Raw genomic sequence first — 23644 nt, forward strand, 5'->3', positions numbered from 1 at the left:
CTAAGCCCTGCTGTTCTCGTGCCAGTGGGTTGCTTTTGCCCTTGCCGATCCCGAAGAGGCCCTGGACGCATATTTCTATGGATTTTATTTCAGATCTCCCTGTTTCTCAAAGGATGTCGGTCATTTGGGTGGTTTGTGATCACTTCTCTAAGATGGTCCATTTGGTACCCTTATCTAAATTGCCTTCCTCCTCTGATTTGGTGCCATTGTTTTTCCAGCATGTGGTTCGTTTGCATGGCATTCCAGAGAACATCGTCTCGGACAGGGGTTCCCAGTTTGTTTTGAGGTTTTGGCGGTCCTTTTCCGCTAAGATGGGCATTTATTTGTCTTTTTCTTCGGCTTTCCATCCTCAGACTAATGGCCAAACCGAACGAACTAATCAGACTTTGGAGACATATCTGAGATGCTTTGTTTCTGCTGATCAGGATGATTGGGTGTCCTTCTTGCCTTTGGCTGAGTTCGCCCTCAATAATCGGGCCAGCTCGACTACTTTAGTTTCTCCTTTTTTCTGTAATTCTGGTTTCCATCCTCGTTTCTCTTCAGGGCAGGTTGAGCCTTCGGACTGTCCTGGTGTGGATGCGGTGGTGGACAGGTTGCAGCGGATTTGGACTCATGTGGTGGACAATTTGACATTGTCCCAGGAGAAGGCTCAACCTTTCGCTAACCGCCGGCGTTGTGTTGGTCCCCGACTTGGTGTTGGGGACTTGGTTTGGTTGTCATCTCGTCACGTTCCTATGAAGGTTTCCTCTCCTAAGTTTAAGCCTCGTTTCATTGGGCCTTATAAGATTTCTGAAGTTCTTAATTCTGTGTCATTTCGTTTGGACCTTCCAGCTTCTTTTGCCATCCATAATGTGTTTCATAGGTCGTTGTTGCGGAGATACGTGGCTCCTATGGTTCCCTCCGTTGATCCCCCTGCCCCGGTGTTGGTCGAGGGGGAGTTGGAGTATGTGGTGGAGAAGATTTTGGATTCTCGTGTTTCGAGACGGAAACTTCAGTACCTGGTCAAGTGGAAGGGTTATGGTCAGGAAGATAATTCCTGGGTTTTTGCCTCTGATGTTCATGCTGCCGATCTTGTTCGTGCCTTTCATCTGGCTCATCCTGATCGGCCTGGGGGCTCTGGTGAGGGTTCTGTGACCCCTCCTCAAGGGGGGGGTACTGTTGTGAATTCAGTTGTCGAGCTCCCTCCTGTGGTCGTGAATGGTACTTCGGCGAGTTCTGTCTATGGGCTCCCTCTGGTGGCTATGAGTGAAGCTGCGGCTTCTGAGGTTCCTTACACAGGTGACGTGGTTTATCCTTTGGTTGGCTGCTCTATTTAACTCCTCTCAGATCGTTACTCCATGCCAGCTGTCAATGTTTTTGCATGTGTTCAGTTCGCTCCTGGATCTCTCTGATGACCTGCCTTCTCCTGCAGAAGCTAAGTTCCTGATAGTCATTATTTGTTCTTTGTTTTCTTGTCCAGCTGGTTATCATGATTTTGTCTTGCTAGCTGGAAGCTCTGGGATGCAGAGTGGCCCCGCAGCACCGTGAGTCGGTGCGGAGGTCTTTTTGCACACTCTGCGTGGTCTTTTGTAGGTTTTTGTGCTGATCGCAAAGTTACCTTTCCTATCCTCTGTCTATTTAGTAAGTATGGCCTCCCCTTTGCTGAACCCTGTTTCATTTCTGCGTTTGTGACTTTCATCTTTACTCACAGTCAATATATGTGGGGGGCTTCCTTTACCTTTGGGGAATTTCTCTGAGGCAAGGTAGGCTTTATTTTCCATCTCTAGGGCTAGCTAGTTCTTAGGCTGTGTCCGAGGCGTCTAGGCCTGTTAGGTACGCTCCACGGCTATTTCTAGTGTGTGAGATAGGATTAGGGCTTGCGGTCAGCAGAGTTCCCACATCCCAGAGCTCGTCCTGTATGAGGTTTAACTATCGACCTGACCACCAGGTCATAACACACAGGCACATGGAGGCCACACACACTACTGAGCATCATTTCTTTGTCTTGAGGCATTTCCACTGAAGTTGTATCAGCCTGCAATTTGATTTTCCTCTTTGATTTTGAGCATCATTCCAACTCCAGACCTCCGTGGGATATTAGTTGTGATTTTCATTTATAATTTTTAAGTTTTACTGTTCTCAACGTATTCCACTATATAATGAATAAAGATCTACAACTGGGATATTTCATTCAGTGATATCTAGGATGTGGGTTTTTGGTGTCCCTTTATTTCTTTGAGCAGTGTATATATATATATATATATATATATATAATATGTATATCAACACCTGCACTCCTCCCATTGACCTTGCAGGTGGCCGTAATCATCTCTTCCTGCCCATAAAGTGGAGGCTTTTGCCCGAGAGTGACATGTTTGTCCATAGTTGTAGGCTGGTGGCCCAAAAGTGGCATATACAGTAGAGTAGGGCCCATCAGAGGGAGGTTACCTTGCCGTGGTTGATGGGCATACATGAATTGGACAATTTGTGCGCTAAGAACCTTCATTTTCATCTATTACTGTAAGTTTTATAAAAAAAATGTTTTGAAAAAATTTGTGAAAAAATATTTTATATGTTATATATTTTATATATAATCTATATTGAATGTCTGTCTGTGTTTTCACATGGCCTAGATTCATACACATGTGCTCTTGTGTTCTTTTTTGTCTATATCAACACCTGGTCATCTAATGGTTAGACGGAGACCTGGAGAGGCATAAAAGCCACAGTGTCTTGCACCCATTATGAAATTTGGTGGAGGATCGGTGATGATCTGGGGATGCTTCTGCAAGGCTGGAATTGGACAGCTTGTTCTTTGCAAAGGACCTATTAATCAAGCCATATACAAGGTTATCCTGGAAAATCAGTTGATTCCTTCTGCTCAGGCAATGTTCCCCACCTCTGAGGACTGGTTTTTACAACAGGACAATGTGCCATGCCACACAGCTAGGTCAATCAAGGTGTGGTTGAAGCACCATCATATCAAATTCCTGTCATGGTCAGCCCAATCACCAGACCTGAACCCCATTGAAAACTTCTGGAATGTAATCAAGAGAAAGATGGATAGTAACAAGCCATCAAGCAAAGCAAAACTGCTTTTTTTTTTTGTACCAGGAGTGGCATAAGGTCACCCAAAAGCAGTGTGAAAGACTAGTGGTAAGCATGCCAAGACGCATGAAAGATGTGATTTAAAATCATGGGTATTCCACAAAATATTGATTTCTGAACTCTTCCTGAGTCAAAACATTGATAGTGTTGTTTCTAAATGATTATAAACTTGTTCTTTTTTTTTGCATTATTTGAGGTCGGCAAGCAATGCTTTGTTTTGTTATTTTGACCATTTCTCATTTTAAGAAAGTAAATACAAAATGTATTGCTTGGAACTTCGGAGAAATGTTGTCAGCGGTTTATAGAAAAGAACCATTCACATTTTACTCAAAAAGTATGCCTACAGAGAGAAAAATCATACAAACTGAACATTTTGCAGTGGTCTCTTAATTTTTTCCAGAGCTGTATATATATATATATATATATATATATATATATATATACACGGTATATATATATATAGAGAGAGAGAGAGCTGTATGATTCCTCCCTGTATCACTCCTTCAATTTTCCGTGTGATTGTGTTGCAGATGAATCGAGCATCTGCTGCCAAGTTATATCATTTATCATAGATGACTACTAGGGGTCTAACACCACCCTATTAATCTATTGCAGTGATTGTTAAAAAAAAAATACTCTGTGTAACCTCTCGTCAGCTGCTAAACTATATACATATGTGAAAACCAAAATACCCACCAGTCTGTAGGACCACAGCTTTTACAAGATCTTGACTGTTTCTTTTAGTTTGGATGACCTCAGTTCCACAAAAAAGAACATGTTTTTTGTAGTCATCACCACAGTGTTCCATCCAAGGAATGGAATTGTCAATATTTGGCAGTGGTGTCTTCGTCACAGGGACACTTTCACCTTGAAATTAAATTTAAAGGTATGTTTTTAAGTTATTTGTAAATTAATTTTCTGGGTCTTGTGTATGGATATCCAACAGTTTCACATACTTACAGATTAGAGACAAATGTAAAGTAAATAAAAGCAAATCACTGCAAAACACAATTGCTCCATTATTTTCAACAAATATCAATGGATCACATGCAAAAAATAAAGTGGGGTAACTAACAAATGAAGTCTGAGTTTGGGCCCTAAGAAATGTAAACTATAAAGTGCACAAAGACATCTTTCTTAAGCCCTAAACACTCTCGGCTCAGCTGGCCGGCAATATACCTTTGCAGTAACTTAAAGGAATTACTGTATAAATCTCAACAATCAAAAATCAGATAATTTCAAAGAATGGAGACAATAATGAAATATCCATACCAGTTAACATTGCTTCATTGACAGTACACCCTCCATTGATTAAAATGGCATCACATGGTAAGAAAAGCTTGTTTCCATCCAAAACAATGACATCACCTGGAACCAAGGACTGAGATTGTACTTCTCTAAGTTCTGGTAAAAATAAACACAGCAATAAATACATTAAAAAATATTTCTAGGAAAAAAAAAGGTCAAGCAATATTTAAGTGTTGTTTCTGTGATTTAATAAATTGTGTAAGAGCAATATAATATAGCATAATATAACCATTAACTGTGTTTTCCTATTTGAACCTTTTCCCATGCCACAGCATGGTGGCCACTGACACTGCAGTCTGTTTTATAGCATGAATATAGAGATTGAAGGAAGTCGTCGTGAATCAACTCAGTTGAATTTTCTGAAATTTGCAGGTCACAGCAAATTTGAACAATTTTCAATTTGATTCACTTGAAAAAAGTGAGGTGCCATTTCACACAATGCTGATTATTGCATCACCCAGATAATCAAGATTAATAAAGACCAACATAAGACTCTTCATGAATCAGGAATGTCAGACATCTCTGAGAGTGACTCGCCAGAAATCCTACTCCAGAACTAGTGGAGCATGATTTGTAGCAAAGCAAACTCTGCAGCTCATCATGAAGTTGATGAGCAGTAGTCACCACATCCTTGTCCACCTCTGCTTTACACATTTTGATGGAGCTGAAAGTAGCTGGCATGAAGTTGTCAAAGTCGCCAAATTTAAGCACAGCTTCCGAACTTCTAATTTTTACAACTGTGATATAGAAGGCCCATTGTGTACACATACACTAAAAAGTGTTGATTCAGTCGCCAAATTTAGGCTTTGACATGGTAGGGATGAAAGGTCAGAAAAAGATGAAATGAAAGTGTGCTGTAATACTAGAATATGTAGAAATTGTGAATATGAGTCTCTGGAATTTGTTGCTACACTGTCCTCTTTGACATGGGGGACTACATTTGCTTATCAAAAACTCTGAAAACAAATTTTTACACTAAATCTAGACATCAACTGTGCAAATCTGTTTTGACAGCTGTAAAGTTGCCAATTTGAGACAAGTAGACACCAGACACACCTTTACTATGGATGTGCTGTTGTTGTATTAACCTTTTTGGCTGTTATGTGTACCTTACCTAGCATTTCTGACTGATTGGATATTTTGTGCAGAGCTTTCTAACTTTTTTTGAAAAATGTATAATTGTGTGCAATGGTGCAAGAAAAATAGGTCCCGGCACTGAACAATGCAGTATAGGAGTAAATAAAAACATATTACAGCTAAAAATATCAGAGCTGCTACCAACAGCAGCAACAGTGGTACTGATACATAAGTTACATAGTACATCTAAGTCACAACAGGATAGTTTGTGATTGGGTGTGTGACAAAGCACACAGGGGTATCAAGTTGATGAACAATCCAACAAATTTTATCAAGACGGGGAAAATATAACCCCCAACATGGATTCCATTAAGTCTGTAAGGTGGCCACATAAAAGGGACAAATCCTTGGGCGCCACCAGGTAATCCGTGACCAAGGAATATGCAACAACAGTCTTTACATTCAGTCTTCAAATCCAGCAGGGTGGTTAAACATCACAATCCCATGTGGCAAATGATCTTCAATCTCCATACATGGCACAGGACCAGGCCACAATAGCAGATCCTCGCCGTTCCCTAGATACAGCATCAACTAACTCAACAGTGGCATATTGTCTTACCTCTCTTGGGATCCGCCCCCTTGTTGGGCAGAGATACTAACACCCACCCCCTTAAACAAAGGTTAAAGGATAAAGAATGTTCCAGAAGCCCAGACTTAGCCTGTCTGCAGGTTTGTGTATTCCGGGATGCACCATGCAGGGAGGAACAAAGGGAAACTTGCACCGACTAGATGCAGGACGAGGATTGATAATGTAGGCTCGCTTACAGTATGGTCCATGCAAACAGATTGGGGGTGACTCTCTGTTACAATGATGTTACCTCTAACAGCAACACTGTCAGTTTGAGTCAGTGTTCTGAACAGTCCACCTCCTCCACCCCAGAACACCTAATGTTTTTCAATGTAGAATTTAAATTGCATTGATTTGAATTCTATTCATTCATCCCATTAAGGTATATAATCCACAAGCAGAACTTATTTCTGTCGATTTGAAAGAGATGGAGAATACAATTCTAATACCAAGCTGTGTTGGTGGCTTTGTGAGCTTTGGCAGTAGGGGCATAGCAAGTGATATGAACATTCCTAGCCAGGCCACATTTCAACAACTGGTGTGTGCAGAGAAAGGTCGGTGTGTGCTGGTGTCCTCCTGTAGAGGCGATATAGAAGATTGCCTGGATGACCACTATCTCTTGGAAGCTGACATCCAGATTGTTCCCAGCTCCCACACTGCGGAGCATCCAACGGTGACATCTTCACAGACCCTGGAGCCCATGAACTGTAAGTGGGTCCTCTATTGAGAGGCCGAACATTCCACCCTTACCTGTTGAACCCCAAGGACTACAGTCTGGACCTGAGGGATGGAGTTTTGTTTAATCCCTGTTGTTTTTCTCTTCGGCTGGAGCGTCCCCCTGCAGTGACAGACAGGCCTGCGACGTGGGAAGATAACCTCTTGGAACCAAGGAACTGGTAACGTGTGGATAGGGAAAGTGAGGGACAGTTTGTTATTACACGTTATCTCTGTGAATAGGCATATTTTGTACTGTCTATTATTGTGTTCCGCTGTGTTAAGAAAAATGTATAACAGTAAAGATACGGTTGTTAAAGTAGAATCTGAGTGTGGAAGTTTTGCTGGGCCAGATCATGGATATACATGGGCGACCTTGCCCTTAGTCACTTCATCTGGCATAGTCGGCAGGATCTGTGCCCAGCAAGATTCCCACCCAGTGTACAGTCAGAAACCACCGCCGGTGTCCATTGTAAACCAGGTCAGGAAGTTTGGCGGGCGAAACTACCCCGTACCAGAATGGGCGGAACAAGTGCGGATACTGGGAGAAATGTATAATATTGACCCTAAGACCTTGGCAGAAATCGCGGTACTGACGCTAGAGGGGGAGGCATGGACGGCAGTCAGACTGGAGACGGACAGGGGGCAGCGTATGTTGGAGGATTTTGTGCGGGTGCTGGAAAAGAGCTATGGACCTACTACGTACCAGGGAACACTGCGATACCTGTTCTTTAGACGGACACAGCTTGAATGGGAAGACATCCCCCAATATGCAAATGCCCTTCAGGTACTCCTTGAACAAGTCTGTGCAAAAGGGGAACAACTGGCTACTATAGCTCCTCGTGACCTGGTACTGAGAGACCAATTCGTTATAGGGCTGAGAGACCAGTATCTTAACCGTACGCTAAAGGACTTGATTCGGATGACGCCGACTCTCACCTTCGCTGAAGTCAAGCAGGAAGCCATAGAACGTTCTAGGGGACCCGTCATGGATGTGGGGACTCAAAGCGCTGTGTGCAGATCCATATTAGACATTAAACAGCCCAACAGTGACACTGAGGAGCTGAAACAGATGGTAGCAGATTTACAGCAACAGGTGTCACAGTTAACACTAGAACGACAGAGAGACCAGCGGATGCAACCTAGCCGTCCCGCAGGACCGTGTTGGTCATGTGGTGATCCTCGTCATAGGGCGAACCGTTGTCCTCAACGAACAAACCATCAGTTACCACGACGAACGGAATATCAGCTACATCCATGAGCAGAGCCGCCACGCCAGGTCTCACCACAATGGCCGCCGTTAAACTAGACACCCCTGCAGCTGAGGTTCGAGCAGCAGGGGGGATAGAGAATGGGGTGTAGAAAAACAGAGCCAGCAACGGAGTACTCTTGCCTCGAGTAGTCCTACACTTGAAGTTATTCTGGAGGGAGTTGCAGTACAAGGATTGATGGACACTGGGTCGCAAGTGACCACGATCTCTGAACAATTTTATGAAGAGTACCTCAAACCAAGAACTGCTTGTGATCCAGATACCGCCATTAAGATAATTGCGGCTAATAACCTACCCATCCCAGTAACCGGAGTCGCCTGGATGGATATGAAGGCCTGCGGACAAGACCTAGGGAAACGAGGAATCGTCATTATCAAGGAAGGCTTCGGCTCCGAGACCCCAGTAATAATCGGAATGAATATCTTGAAAAACCTAGATCTTATGCTGTTGACAAGAAAAGGGCCCAAGTACTGGCAGAAGGTTACGAAACATAAACCGACTCGTCTGGCGTTCCAGCGCGTAATCCGGACCGTTGGACTTCAACAGATGGCAAAGGAACAACTACCCCTAGCAGCCATTAAGGCGCCCCGCTGTACCCGGATTACTTTGCCCGCTGAAAAAGAGACAGTCATTTCCCTGCCTCTTAACACCAACCGACAGCTTGAAGGAGTTGAAGTGTTAATCGAGCCGAGGGCTCCAAGTGGGGGTAAGCTAAACCAACTAGTCACCCGTACCCTGGTGGCCCCGTCTACCAAGTACAAGGCAAAGACAGCGGCAGCCTCCGCACCCTGCACCGCAACATGTTGCGCCCCTGTCGTTCTCAGCCTGACTCCCCTCCTGTAATACCTGGAGAGATGGATATCACTAATGCTGTGGGAGACACCGATACCAGGGGTGTAGAGGTGGAAGACATCCCTACCCCTGCTCGCCTGACTGACGCGTCTGAACCCCTTACCTCCTCGACTGACTAACCGACTGGGGTGACTGATCGGGGGGAGTGGCTGGCACCCGTTAGGCGGACAACGAGGACTACCGCCGGAGTGCCCCGGGACAGTCCTACAGAGACCAATATGTGTGGCCTTTTCCGCAGCCGGGTCCTACAATCTCCACAGCCATCGCCGCCCTGGGAACAGTCGTTGACAGGGACTGCCAACCTTTAAGCGGGGGGGCGTGTAGTGAGCTGGCCGGCTGTGACTGTTCTATTATCATTGACATAGAATCTGTGACAGACACTGCCCCCGTGTGGCCAGAAGTTATACCTATGCCGAATGTGATTACAGAGAAACAAACTGTATTGGCAGAACTTCCCCCTGTGATGTCATGTGAACAGGAAGGGGAGGAAAAAAGAGAGCCCGGGAAACTGGTATGTGCAGAGAGAGGTCTGTGTGTGCTGGCGTCCTCCTGTAGAGGCGATATAGAAGATTGCCTGGATGACCGCTATCTCTTGGAAGCTGACATCCAGATTGTTCCCAGCTCCCACACTGCGGAGCACCCAACGGTGACATCTTCACAGACCCTGGAGCCCATGAACTGTAAGCGGGTCATCTGTTGAGAGGCCGAACATTCCACCCTTACCTGTTAAACCCCAAGGACTACAGTCTGGACATGAGGAACGGAGTTTTGTTTAATCCCTGTTGTTTTTCTCTTCGGCTGGAGCTTCCCCCTGCAGTGACAGACAGGCCTGCAACGTGGGAAGATAACCTCTTGGAACCAAGGAACTGGAAACGTGTGGATAGGGAAAGTGAGGGACAGTTTGTTATTACACGTTATCTCTGTGAATAGGCATATTTTGTACTGTCTATTATTGTGTTCCGCTGTGTTAAGAAAAATGTATAACAGTAAAGATACGGTTGTTAAAATAGAATCTGATTGTGGAAGTTTTGCTGGGCCAGATCATGGATATACATGGGCGACCTTGCCCTCGGTCACTTCATATGTCTGCTGCTTGTTAGCTGTCACGTCACTGACGGCCGGTGCTGGTGGGACCTGCAGTGACACCGCACAAGGAACACTCCCCACAATGCCCCAGGCTGTCCCTGATAGTATGTGGTTGGGAAAACCTGCAGGACAGGTGGACTCACACCTGTGTGCAGTTCTTAGGGAAGGGTCACCCTTGTGCTGCTGCATTGTGGCATTACCATCTCTGACCTAAGGGGTGTTGGGGTTGAACTGTGACTGCCTGCAATTTGCACACTGTTAGGATCCCACCTTATTCCCCATGCTGGGCGGCAGGGCCGGCGTCAGCACCCGGCGTACCGGGGCAAATGCTGGGGCCCTGAACAAATGGGGGGGCCCACTCGTGGCCAGGATGCCAGGGAGCCCGGGCTGCTCCCCCAGCAGCTTCACCACTACTTGTGCTGAGCCGTCACTTAAATAAACATGGCTGTGCAAAGTGCACGCTGCTGCAGCGATGTCTCTGCTTCTGCTAGTAATGACGCGGCCGGGCGGACACACAAGCAAAGTTAAAGGCACAGTGTCTGCCTGACCGCATCATTAGTAGCAGACACAGCTGCAGCGTGCACTGTGGGTGGCCATGTATGTTTAAGTGACGGCCATCGATCAAGCAGCGCTCCCTCCACAGCCACATGCCAGAGGAGGGGGGAGTCTGGAGAGATACGGGAGCAGTCTGCTGAACGATCATTTTCCTGGTGTGTCTGGATGGATAAAACACTGACTGGAGATTTGGCCCATAATCAATAAATTAAGGTAGAGAACTGTGAATGTTCCCAGATAAGAAACGCTTCCATAGCAAAAGTCAAAAATGGAGCAAGAGGGTCAACCATCCCACAAGCTTTGGCAATATGTGAATGTCTGCGTATTGTGTGTGTGCGCGCATGTCTGCGTATTGTGTGTGCGCATGTCTGCGTATTGTGTGTGTGTGCATGTCTGCGTATTGTGTGTGTGTGCATGTCTGCGTATTGTGTGTGTGTGCGCATGTCTGCGTATTGTGTGTGTGCATGTCTGCGTATTGTGTGTGTGCATGTCTGCGTATTGTGTGTGTGTGCATGTCTGCGTATTGTGTGTGTGCATGTCTGCGTATTGTGTGTGTGTGCATGTGTGTGTGTGTGTGAGTGCGCATGTCTGCGTACTGTAGATGTGTGTGTGTATGTCTGCGTATTGTGTGTGTGCATATCTGCCTATGTGAAGGATGAGGGGGAAGGCTAGGCCCTATGTAGTATATCTATATTTCTCCTCCGTATCTGTGCATCATGAATCGTGGTATGTGGGCCCACTGAGACTCTTTTGCCCGGGGCCCACAAAATCCTGGAGCCGGCCCTGCTGGGCGGTCCCATGTATATGATTTGCATACTTGTGTAGTCACGTGCCCATAAGACAAGTCTGGCTGGCTTCTCAATAGAATAAGAGACAACTTAGAAGGTGACCACCAGCATCCAGCTCTCATGTCCGGTCACATGACTGCACACCACACAAGAATCGTGATAGTGTGAGGATTTCCACACTGTACACCGCCAAATCGTTAATCACGTCGACATCTTTTCAGCCCAGAAAACCCTTTTAAATGTGATCTGTCAGTATTATCAACCATCCTGATCCATCTACAACCCCTGGCCAAAATTATGGAATAACCGGCCTTGGAGCATGTTCATTCAGTTGTTTAATTTTGTAGAAAAAAAGCAGATCGCAGGCATGGCACAAAACTAAATCAAGAACAAAAAATGTTGTAGTCGGTAATGGTTACTTTTTTAACCAAGCATAGGGAAAAAAATATGGAATCACCCTGTAAATTTTCATTCCCAAAACTAACACCTGCATCAAATTAAATCTGCTCGTTAGTCTACATCTAAAAAGGAGTGATCATAACTTGGAGAGTTGTTGTACCAAGTGGACTGACATGAATCATGGCTCCAACATGAGAGATGTCAATTGAAACAACAGAGAGGATTATCAAACTCTTAAAAGAGGGTTAATCATCACGCAATGTTGCAAAAGATGTTGGTTTCTCACAGTCAGCTGTGTCTAAAATCTGGACCAAATACAAACGACATGGGAAGGTTGTTAAAGGCAAAAAAAACTGGTAGACCAAGGAAGACATCAAAGCATCAAGACCGGAAACTTAAAGCAATATGTCTCCAAAACAGGAAATGCGCAACAAATCAAATGAGAAACGAATGGGTGGAAACTGGAGTCAACGTCTGTGACCAAACTGTAGGAGACCGCCTAAAGGAAATGGGATTTACATACAGAAAAACTGAAGGAAAGCCATCATTAACACCTAAACAGAAAAAAAACAAGGTTACAATGGGCTAAGGAAAAGCAATCGTGGACTGTGGATGACTGGATGAAAGTCATATTCAGTGATGAATTGTGAATCTGCATTGGGCAAGGTGATGATGCTGGAACTTTTGTTTGGTGCTGTTCCAATGAGATTTATAAAGATGACTGCCTGAAGAGAACATGCAAATTTCCACAGTCATTGATGATATGGGGCTGAATGTCAGGTAAAGGCACTGTGGAGATGGCTGTCATTACATCTTCAATAAATGCACAAGTTTATGTTGATATTTTGGACACTTTTCTTATCCCATCAATTGAAAGGATGTTTGGGGATGATGAAATATTTTTTCAAGATGATAATGCATCCTGCCATAGAGCAAAAACTGTGAAAATATTCCTTGAAAAAAGACACATATGGTCAATGTCATGTTCTGCAAATAGTCCGGATCTCAATCCAATTGAAAATCTTTGGAGGAAGTTGAAGAATATGGTCCATATTAGGGCTCCAACCTGCAAAGCTGATCTGGCAACAGCAATCAGAGAAAGTTGGAGCCAGATTGATGAAGAGTACTGTTTGACACTCATTAACTGCAAGCGAGAGGTGGTGAAACAAAATACTAGTGATGTCTTGGAGTATTTTTTTATTTAGTTGTTTTTCATGATTCCATAATTTTTTCCTCAGAATTGAGTGATTCCATAATTTTTCCCCTATGCTTGGTTAAAAAAAAACACATTTTTTGTTCTTGATTTCTTTTAGTGCTTCTTAAAGCCAGAAAATTGCCATTCAAAATGACTTTAGCTTTGTGCCATGTCTGTGATCTGCTTTTTTTCTACAAAATTAAACAACTGAATGAACATCCTCCAAGGCCAGTGATTCCATAATTTTTGCCAGGGGTTGTATATGGGCGCACAGGTCATAGCTGAGTATGATGATACCTTGCTCTCTGCAGTCTGAGCGCATATTCCAGAGATCCACAATTTTCTTCCTCCATGTTCATGTAGACAGCCTAGCAGTCCCTTTAAGGAAAAACCTGACATGGGCAAGAAAACTATTTACCTGCATATATAGGGTTAATCTGCGGGTAAATATTGTTACCAAGCTGCCTGGCGACCTAAATGAATTATCCTCCCAGGAGCCGCCAGCTCTCAGTCACAGAATCGCTGTGGGATATTATGAACTACCTTCTCGGCGGACAAGTGAGGAATTTTTATGGTTTATTATTATATTTTTGTTGCAGGAGATGAGGGCGTCGGTGGATTAGGCGTTCAGTATGTATGGTTTAATTAGCATTATTAAAGGAGGATTATTCTGGCCGTGTCTTTATTTACCATGTAGCTATAGGATTAGTAATGGATAGGTGTCTTATAGACGCCTCTACATTACTTAGCCTTGGGCTTGATGTTACCTCACAATACAAAAGTGACATCAACCCCACAAATATGAACCCCACTTGCCACCGCTAGAGGGCAAGTGGGAAGAGCGATGCTACGTGCCAGAATTGGTGCATCCTATAGATGCTCCTTTTCTGGGGCGGCTGAGAGCTGATGTTTATAGCCTGGGGGGGCCAATATCCATGGCTCCTTCCTAGGCTATTAATGTCAGCCTGCAGTTTTCTGCATAACCTTTGCTGGTTTTTAATTATAGGGGTGATTCCGCAGCTGACTGTGACCTGCAGCGGTGACCTACAGTAAAAAACAGGCACAGGACAATGAGACTAATGCTCCCATCAGGCTGTGTCTGATGGGAGAGTAGTATCATCTCTCGGCGCCTGTTCTCACAGTTAAAAAAAGGTTACTTTACTTACATATTCACATAAAAATAAAAAAAAAATTATACTCGCCTCACACCAAATCCCCGACGCCCTTGGCTTCTAGAAATAACGTAAAATAATAAACCAACATATACTCCCTGTGCACCATAGTCCAAGGTAATCCAGATTGTCCCACGGCGATTCCACCTGTAGAATGGTCACATTGGGAGATGTGACCACTGTACCCGGTTGCCGTTGATACACTGACAGGAGGTGATCACTGCACCACCATGAGAGTTTACTGGAGTTCATTAGCTCAGTGCTCTCCCTTACGGCACAGCTGTGTGAGAATTTTCCCTCACAGGTGAACTCTCACTGCAGCTCAGTAATACACTGCGGGAGGGATTACCTCCTGTCAGTCTATCGCCGGCTGTCTTTGAGTGCAGTCATGTCAGTGATGTAACCGCTCTCAAAGTGATCAGGATCGTTGTGGAACATTATAAAATATGTTCTCGTCGGACAGGTGAGGAATATTTGTGGTTTATTATTTTATTTTTGTTGCAGGAGACGAGGGAGTCAGGGATTAGGCGTTCGGTAAGTATGGCTTAATTAAGATTAATAAAGGACTTTATTCTGACTGTGTCTTTATATACCATACAACTATAGAATTAGTAATGGATAGGTGTCTTATAGACACTTCTCCATTACTAAGCGTAGGGCTTGATGTCACCTGACAATACAAAGGTGACATCAACCCCACAAATATTACCCCTGCTCCTTCCATTATATATCTCCCTCTGTGATCTGAAATAGTTTAGCACACAGCACTCCTGAAATACTCTGCTGTGGTCACCCTGCTCCTTCCCCCCTCTGTGACCCTGGAGGTGACTGTCTCTCCCCATGTGTGCTGTCTCTCTCCCCATGTTTGCTCTCTATCACCCTGTGTGCTCATCGCCCTGTGCCTGGTCTCTCTTACCATGTGTGCTCTCTATCCCCCTGTGTTTGGTCTCTCTCCTCATGTGTGCGCTTTATTCCCCTGTGCCTGATCTCTCTCCCCATGTGTACTCGCTATCCCCCTGTACCAAGTCGCTCTCCATCCTATGCACTCCTCTCCCCCTTGCATTTCTCTATCCTCATGGGTCACTCACCCTCCTAAGCACTCCTCTCCCCCCTGCATGTTTCTCTCAAGCGTCGCTGTCTCTCCTATGCATTCCTCTCCCCCCTGCATGTCTCTATTCTCATGGGCCGCTCTCCCTCCTATTCACACTCTCCCCCATGCATATCTCCTTATGGTTCGCTCTCCCGCCTATGCACTCCTCTCCCTTCTGCATGTCTCTCTCCCCATGGGTCACTCTCCCTCTTATGCACTCCTCTCTTCCCATGGGTTGCTCTCCCTCCCATGCACTACTCTCCCCCCTTCATATTTCACTCCCCATGGGTCGCTCTCCCTCCACTGCAAGCCTCCCCTCTGCATGTCTGCATGACACATCGAGCAGCACCAACTAACAGAATCCCTGCTGCTTGCCATCTTCTGTGACTGTCTACTTGTTAGTATAACTTTGCAGTCACCAACAAAATGGCTCCGCACTGTGTTCCTAAATGTCATCCTCTCTTATGCCTTAGCAAACACCCGGAAGGGGAGGAGAGGAGTGACATCACATACATCAGCAGATTCAGCCCATAATTACTGCAGTGCAGTAATGTGAGCTGGTTGTACACTAGGTTTTTGTTACATTTCAGTAGCTGCTCCCCCTAGTGTTTAAAAGTGGCATTACCAAACCTTTTAAAATTATTTTTCATAGTTTACTAAATTATAAGCAAATGATAGTATTTTTTAAGAAAATGTAAACATTAATTCTTTACATCTTTTCAATTGCTAACATTTTTTTATTTAGTTGGTGCCTTCCCTTTAAGTTTCAACATTGACAGCTGCAGTTAAAGCTTTGGAGCTTACATGCATTTTATGACCCTTCCGTTTGATTCAGTGTTTTGCAAAGATGCATGACTGTGTTTTGGGGGGTTAGATGACTCTTATACACTGCCTCCACATCATAATAACTAGGGAACAACAATATATAAAATGTCACTCAGGATGATTCCCAGGCCAAGATTTATTCTTTGCTACATTTTTTTTAAATATGATACCTGGAACAAAGTTTTAATCTCCAAAAAATAATGTGGACACTCCAGCATTTCATTTGTGATGAAGAATGCCTGCGAGGATTAGCAGTGATAGAGCAGTATCACTGGCTAATTTGCGAAATTGCACTGCATATTCTGTGAACATCAGGCTGGGGGTAGGGAGGGTGTGACATAATATTATGCAACATACAAACTGGAGTATAAGTTACTTTGAAATCTGCCATTGTGAATTGATGAGGGCCACAAGTCACTTAATATAGTTTTTGAAAGAGGGTACAAAATTCTATGTTTTCCATGATTCACATTGTTGTTACTTATCAGTATACCATAAAATACAATCAACTTTTTCAAAACAAAATTCATTCTCTACCGTGATTCAAATTTTTGGTATTTTTCAGCGTTTTCATATTTTTACTGAAATTAAAATTTTGGCTTAAAATCTGGTTTGAATTCCCTGGGTAGGATCCTACAGAGATTGGGCCCCTGTACAAGAATAGGTGCAAAATGCAAAACTTGTTATGATACAGGAAAGATATATATCTTGGTACCGTGTTAGCCAGTAGATAGAAAAATATTTAGAATTGAGAGTCCTCAGTGGTTGATACCTTTTAATGTCCCTGGTTCTCCAGGCGCCGGCAGCTTATTCCTTTGTTGAGCGGTCACATGGTACCGCTCATTACAGTAATGAATATGCAGCTCCACCCCTATGGGAGTGGAGTCGGGTCCATATTCATTACTGTAATGAGTGGTACCATGTGACCGCTTAACACAGGAAGAAGCTGCCGGAGCCTGGAGAACCAGGGATGTGCAGGGACCATGTCAGGAACAGGTGAGTATGATTAGACAGATGCTGCTCCTCCTCTCCTGCCGACCCCTGGGAATGACTCGAGTATAAGCCGAGAGGGGCAGTTTAAGCCTAAAAAATAGGCTGAAATTCTCGGCTTATACTCGAGTATATACGGTACTTCAAAAACAAGATCAATCAAACAAGGCAAACCTTTACTTTTCCACCACCTCAACCACTCCATATACCAGACCTGTGCCCTTCCCTAATTACTTCCCTCTCCAACATCACTGAAGGAGAACTTACCTCCTTTCCAAATCACACCACAACATCTGTGCACTTGACCCCATCCCTTCCCACCTGCTCCTCAACCTCACTAACATGCTCATTCCCACCCTAACCCATCTCTTCAACCTATCACTATCTTCTGGTACCTTCCCCTCTGCCTTCAAACATGCCACCATCACACCCATCCTCCAAAAAGCTAACCTTGACCCAACTGTTATGCCAGCTATCGCCCCATATCACTGCTCCAGTTTGCTTCCAAACTCCTTGAGCAGCATGTCCATGCTCAACTTTCCTCCCACCTCTCATCTAACTCTCTCCTTGACAACCTCCAATCTGGCTTCCCCCCCATCACTCCACCGAAACTGCTCTGACTAAAATTACTAAGCCAAAGATAACAGAGAGTCTCCATCCTCCTGCTTCTCAACCTGTCCCCTGCTTTCGACTCAGTCGCCCACTGCCTACTGCTACAGATTCTTTCTTCCCTTGGCATCAAAGACCTTGCCTTGTCCTGGATTGCCTCATACCTTTCCGACCACACAATTAGCGTTTCCCACTCCCACACTACCTCTTCATCCCGCCCTCTTGCTGTTGGAGTCCCTCAAGGCTCTGTCCTAGGACCCATACTTTTTGTACACCTATACCATTGGCCTAGGACAACTCATTAAGTCCCATGGCTTCCAGTACCACCTGTATGCGGACGACACTCAGATATACCTCTCTGGCCCAGATGTCACCTCCCTGCTGTCCAGAATCCCGGAGTATCTATCAGCCATATTCTCCTTCTTCAACTCTCGCTTCCTAAAACTCAATGTAGACAAAACCGAACTCTTCATCTTTCCCCCATCTTGCATATCTCCCCTTCCTGATATTTCTATTACGGTAAATGGCATCACGCTCTCTCCCACACCTGAAATCCGCTGCCTCAGGGTAACTCTCAACTCTACCCTGTGCTTCAAACCGCACGCCCAAACTCTTGCCACCTCCTGTCACCTCCAACTCAAAAATATTGCCAGAATGCATCCCTTCCTCAGCCCACAATCTACTAAAACTCTTGTGCATGCTCTCATCATCTCCTGCCTCGATCACTGCAACACCCTCCTCTGTGGCCTCCCCGCTAATTCTCTTGCACCACACCAGTCTTTCCTCAACTCTGCTGCCGGGCTAATCCACCTCTCTCTTCGCTACTCTCTTTTTTTTTCTCCCTTCTGCATATCCCTCCCCTGGCTCCCAATTCCTTAACGAATCCAGTTCAAACTACTAACACTGATCTACAAAGCCATCCACAACCTGTCCCCTCCCTACATCTCTGAACTAATCGTCCACTATCTTCCCTCACATAGTCTTCGACCTTCCTAAGACCTCCTACTCTCCTCCACACTTATTCGTTCCTCACACAACCGCCTCCAAGATTTCTCCCGAATATCCCCCATCCTCTGGAATTCCACGCCTCAACACATCCAATTATCCACCACCCTCGGATCCTTCAGATGGAACCTGAAAACCCATCTCTTCAGGAAAGCCTACAGCCTGCAATAACTGTTCTGCCACCTCACCAACCACCCGAGCTGCTGCCTCACCAACCACCCGAGCTGCTGCCTCACCAACCGCCCGAGCTGCCACATCACCACCGCCCGAGATGACGCATCACCACCGCCCGAGCTACCGCGTCACCACCGCACGAGCTGCCGTGTCACCACCACCAGAACTGCTGCCTCACCACCACCAGAGCTGCCGTTCCCCCAACCATCTGTCTCTTCCCCATTCTCCCGTAGAATGTAAGTCCTCAAGGACAGGGTCCTCTACCCTCTGTACCAGTCTGTCAATGTAAATTTGTCGACTGTTAACAATATCTATAACCCTGTACGTAACCTCTTTTCTCATGTACAGCATCATGGAATTAATGGTGCTATGTAAATAAATAATTATATATATATAACTCAAAAATATTGCCAGAATGCATCCCTTCCTCAGCCCAAAATCTACTAAAACTCTTGTGCATGCTCTCATCATCTCCTGCCTCGATCACTGCAACACCCTCCTCTGTGGCCTCCCCGCTAATTCTCTTGCACCACACCAGTCTTTCCTCAACTCTGCTGCCGGGCTAATCCACCTCTCTCCTCGCTACTCTCTTTTTTTTTCTCCCTTCTGCATATCCCTCCCCTGGCTCCCAATTCCTTAACGAATCCAGTTCAAACTACTAACACTGATCTACAAAGCCATCCACAACCTGTCCCCTCCCTATATCTCTGAACTAATCGTCCACTATCTTCCCTCACATAGTCTTCGATCCTCCCAAGACCTCCTACTCTCCTCCACACTTATTCGTTCCTCACACAACCGCCTCCAAGATTTCTCCCGAATATCCCCCATCCTCTGGAATTCCACGCCTCAACACATCCAATTATCCACCACCCTCAGATCCTTCAGATGGAACCTGAAAACCCATCTCTTCAGGAAAGCCTACAGCCTGCAATAACTGTTCTGCCACCTCACCAACCACCCGAGCTGCCACCTCACCAACCACCCGAGCTGCTGCCTCACCAACCGCCCGAGCTGCCACATCACCACCGCCCGAGATGACGCATCACCACCGCCCGAGCTACCGCGTCACCACCGCCCGAGCTGCCGTGTCACCACCACCAGAACTGCTGCCTCAACACCACCAGAGCTGCCGTTCCCCCAACCATCTGTCTCTTCCCCATTCTCGCGTAGAATGTAAGTCCTCAAGGACAGGGTCCTCTACCCTCTGTACCAGTCTGTCAATGTAAATTTGTCGACTGTTAACAATATCTATAACCCTGTACGTAACCTCTTTTCTCATGTACAGCATCATGGAATTAATGGTGCTATATAAATAAATAATTATATATATATATATATATATATTTACTAGCTGTACTACCCGGCTTCACCCGGGTTAAAAACTGCTGTTAGCAAAATAGAATGTGTTGTGACAATGTCAAGGCGAATGTTAGGAATTGAAGAGCTTCTCCGCTAAGCCTCTGCTTCTGCATTTCCCATGAAGAAGAGTTGAAGAAATTGAGGTTCTTCTCCTTGTAATGGAAGCAGTGAGCCAATTGAGTGGTAAACCTGTCCTTGAACTTTAAATGTCGGCATAAATCCTGTTGTAAACATTTCTTTTGTTGCAGGAGTTGTACTTCCTGATGTTGTCCAAGAAATGCTTTGATATTGCACTGGTATCTGTCATCAGAGACTTTAGGGGATCTAGTGGTGACAGGAGAGGTGGAAGTTTTATCTTGACATTTGCACAGCACAAACCTGGTGGTTCATCTTTCCATTTCAGGGGACTGCAGTACATGCAGACCACATCCATTTTTCCTATCTGAACTTTAGGATTATCCTGATCATTAATGTCTGACTGGTAACAAAAGGCAGCATGTTTCAAATCTCCAACCATTTCCTGTGCCCTGGTAGAAGAAATAGCAATTCTCTTAGTGGCAAGTCGGCCTTCTCTCTACTGAGATGACTCATTGGCCCTTGAGGAAGCAGCTCTTCTTCTCCTATCCGCATGCCTCCCTTCCCTCTCCTCAGAAAGTTCATTGGCTCTTGGGGAAGCAGCTCTTGTTCTCTTGTCTGCAAGCATCGCTTCCCTCTCCTCAGAAAGTTCATTGGCTCTTGAGGAAGCAGCTCTTGTTCTCTTGTCTGCAAGCCTCGCTTCCCTCTCCTCCGAAAGTTCATTGGCTCTTGAGGAAGCAGCTCTTGTTTTCATGTCTGCAAGCCTCACTTCCCTCTCCTCAGAAAGTTCATTGGCTCTTGAGGAAGCAGCTCTTGTTTTCATGTCTGCAAGCCTCACTTCCCTCTCCTCCGAAAGTTCATTGGCCCTTGAGGAAGCAGCTCTTGTTTTCATGTCTGCAAGCCTCGCTTCCCTCTCCTCAGAAAGTTAATGGGCTCTTGAGGAAGCAGCTTTTATTTTCATGTCTGCAAGCCTCACTTCCCTCTCCTCAGGAAGTTCAATGGCATTTGAGGAAGCAGCTGTTGTTTTCATGTCTGCAAGCCTCACTTCCCTCTCCTCAGAAAGTTCATTGGCTCTTGAGGAAGCAGCTCTTGTTTTCATGTCTGCAAGCCTCGCTTCCCTCTCCTCAGAAAGTTAATTGGCCCTTGAGGAAGCAGCTGCTGCTCTCATCTGTGTCAGCCTTGTTTCTCGGTCTTCACATTTTTCATTGGCCCGTAATATAGCTTTTCTTTTCACATCAGCTGACATTCGTGCCATGGAATTCCTTTTCTTATGAGGCATTATTGTGGTAAAAATAGTCGGTAACTGGCAGTTTCTATAGCCTCTCACATAGAGGTAATGTGACTGACATCAGAATGAGAATGTCATTTGTTGCCTATATTAACCAATCAGGGCTCAGATTAATTAACTGTAGAAAAATAGAAGCTGAGCTGTGATTGTTTGCAATTTACAGCCTGATAAATCCCCAGTCAACAGGAAGCCCTCCCCCCTGGCAGTATATATTAGCCCACCCATACACATAATAGACAGGTCATGTGACTGACAGCTGCCGTATTTCCTATATGGTACATTTGTTGCTCTTGTAGTTTGTCTGCTTATTAATAAGATTTTTATTTTTGAAGGAAAATACCAGACCTGCGTGTGTTTTAGGGCGAGTTTCATGTGTCAAGTTGTGTGTGTTGAGTTGCGAGTGGCGACATGCATGTAGCAACTTTTGTGAGATGAGTTTTGTGTGGCAACATGAGTGTAGCAACTTTTTGTGTGTTGAGTTGCATGTGACAGATTAGTGTAGCAAGTTGTGTGCAGCAAGTTTTGCGCATGGCGAGTTTTGCGCGTGGCGAGTCTTATGTGTGGTGCGTTTTGAGTATGTGCAAGTTTTGTCTGAGGCAACTTTTGCATGTGTTGCAAGTTTTGTGCATGTGGCAATTTTTCCACGTGTGGCGAGTTTTCCATGAGGTGAGTTTTGCACGTGTGGCGAGTTTTGCGTGAGCCTTGTTTTGCTTGTGGCGAGTTTTGCATGTCGCAAATTTTACGCGTGGTGAGTTTTGAGTGTCGACTTTTGTGTTTTGACTTTTATGTGGCGAGGTTGGTGTATGTGTGGTGAAATGTGTGCTAAGGGTGGTATATGTGTTCAAGCACGTAGTGTGTGTGTTAATATCCCCGTGTGTGATGAGTATCCCATGTCGGGGACCCACCTTAGCAACTGTACGGTATATACTCTTTGGCGCCATCACTCTCATTCTTTAAGTCCCCCTTGTTCACATCTGGCAGCTGTCAATTTGCCTCCAACTCTTTTCCTTTCACTTTTTCCCCATTATGTAGATAGGGGCAAAATTATTTGGTGAATTGGAAAGCGCGGGGTTAAAATTTTGCCTCAAAACATAGCCTATGACGCTCTCGGGGTCCAGACGTGTGACTGTGCAAAATATTGTGGCTGTAGCTGCGATGGTGCAGATGCCAATCCCGGATATACACGCATACATACATACATACAAACACACACACACATTCAGCTTTATATGATATATATATATATATATATATATATATATATATATATATATATATATATATATGTGCATAGCAAGAAATTGCTATAGAAACAACATGGCCAGAAAAATTAGGTTATTTTGAACCTAAAATACTTGCATAAGTGATGCCCACTCAAGAAAAAAATTAAAATATCTACTATATAATTGTCTAAGGGGTACTTCCGTCTGTCCTTCTGTCTGTCTGTCTGTCACGGATATTCATTGGTTGTGGCCTCTGTCTATCATGGAAATCCAAGTCGCTGATTGGTCGCCGCAAAACAGCCACGACCAATCAGTGACGGGCACTGTCCGGAAGAAAATGGCCGCTCCATACTCCCCGAAGTCAGTGGCCGGCACCCGCTCCATGCTCCCCACAGTCAGTGTCCCCGGCGCTCCGCTCCCCGCAGTCAGTGTCCCCGGTGCTCCGCTCCCCACAGTCAGTGTCCCCAGTGCTCCGCTGCTTACCCCCCCGCAGTCAGTGTCCCCGACGCCCGCTCCATACTCCCCTCCGGTCACCGCTAACACAGGGTTAATGCCGGTGGTAACGGACCGCGTTATGCCGCGGGTAACGCATTCCGTTACCGCCGCTATTAACCCTGTGTGTCCCCAACCTTTTACTATTGATGCTGCCTATGCGGCATCAATAGTAAAAAAAGTAATGTTAAAAATAGTAAAAAAACAAAAAACCTGCTACACTCACCCTCCGTTGTCCGCTGAGGCGCTCGCGCCTGCCGCCATCTTTCTTTCCCAGTGATGCTTTGCGAAATTACCCAGAAGACCTAGAGGTCTCGCGAGACCGCTAAGTTATATGGATGATTTCGCAAAGCATCCTGGGAACGCAAGATGGCGGCAG

The 23644-nt window shown here is 45.2% G+C and overlaps 1 protein-coding gene across 3 annotated transcripts in view; it reads right to left on the reverse strand.

The window, feature by feature from the left end:
• Nucleotides 1–23644, reverse strand: part of LOC138638118 (probable cation-transporting ATPase 13A4) — a 900755-nt gene that overhangs the window by 565439 nt on the left and 311672 nt on the right. For all 3 annotated transcript variants that reach the window (XM_069727142.1, XM_069727140.1, XM_069727141.1), the window contains exons 9-10: nt 4360–4491; nt 3784–3954 (exon numbers count right to left, since the gene is read on the reverse strand). In XM_069727142.1, the coding sequence (XP_069583243.1) occupies nt 3784–3954; nt 4360–4491 (303 nt within the window). The remainder of the gene's footprint in view (nt 1–3783; nt 3955–4359; nt 4492–23644) is intronic.

Source organism: Ranitomeya imitator, chromosome 5 (assembly GCF_032444005.1).
Source record: "Ranitomeya imitator isolate aRanImi1 chromosome 5, aRanImi1.pri, whole genome shotgun sequence".
Lineage (NCBI taxonomy): Eukaryota > Metazoa > Chordata > Amphibia > Anura > Dendrobatidae > Ranitomeya > Ranitomeya imitator.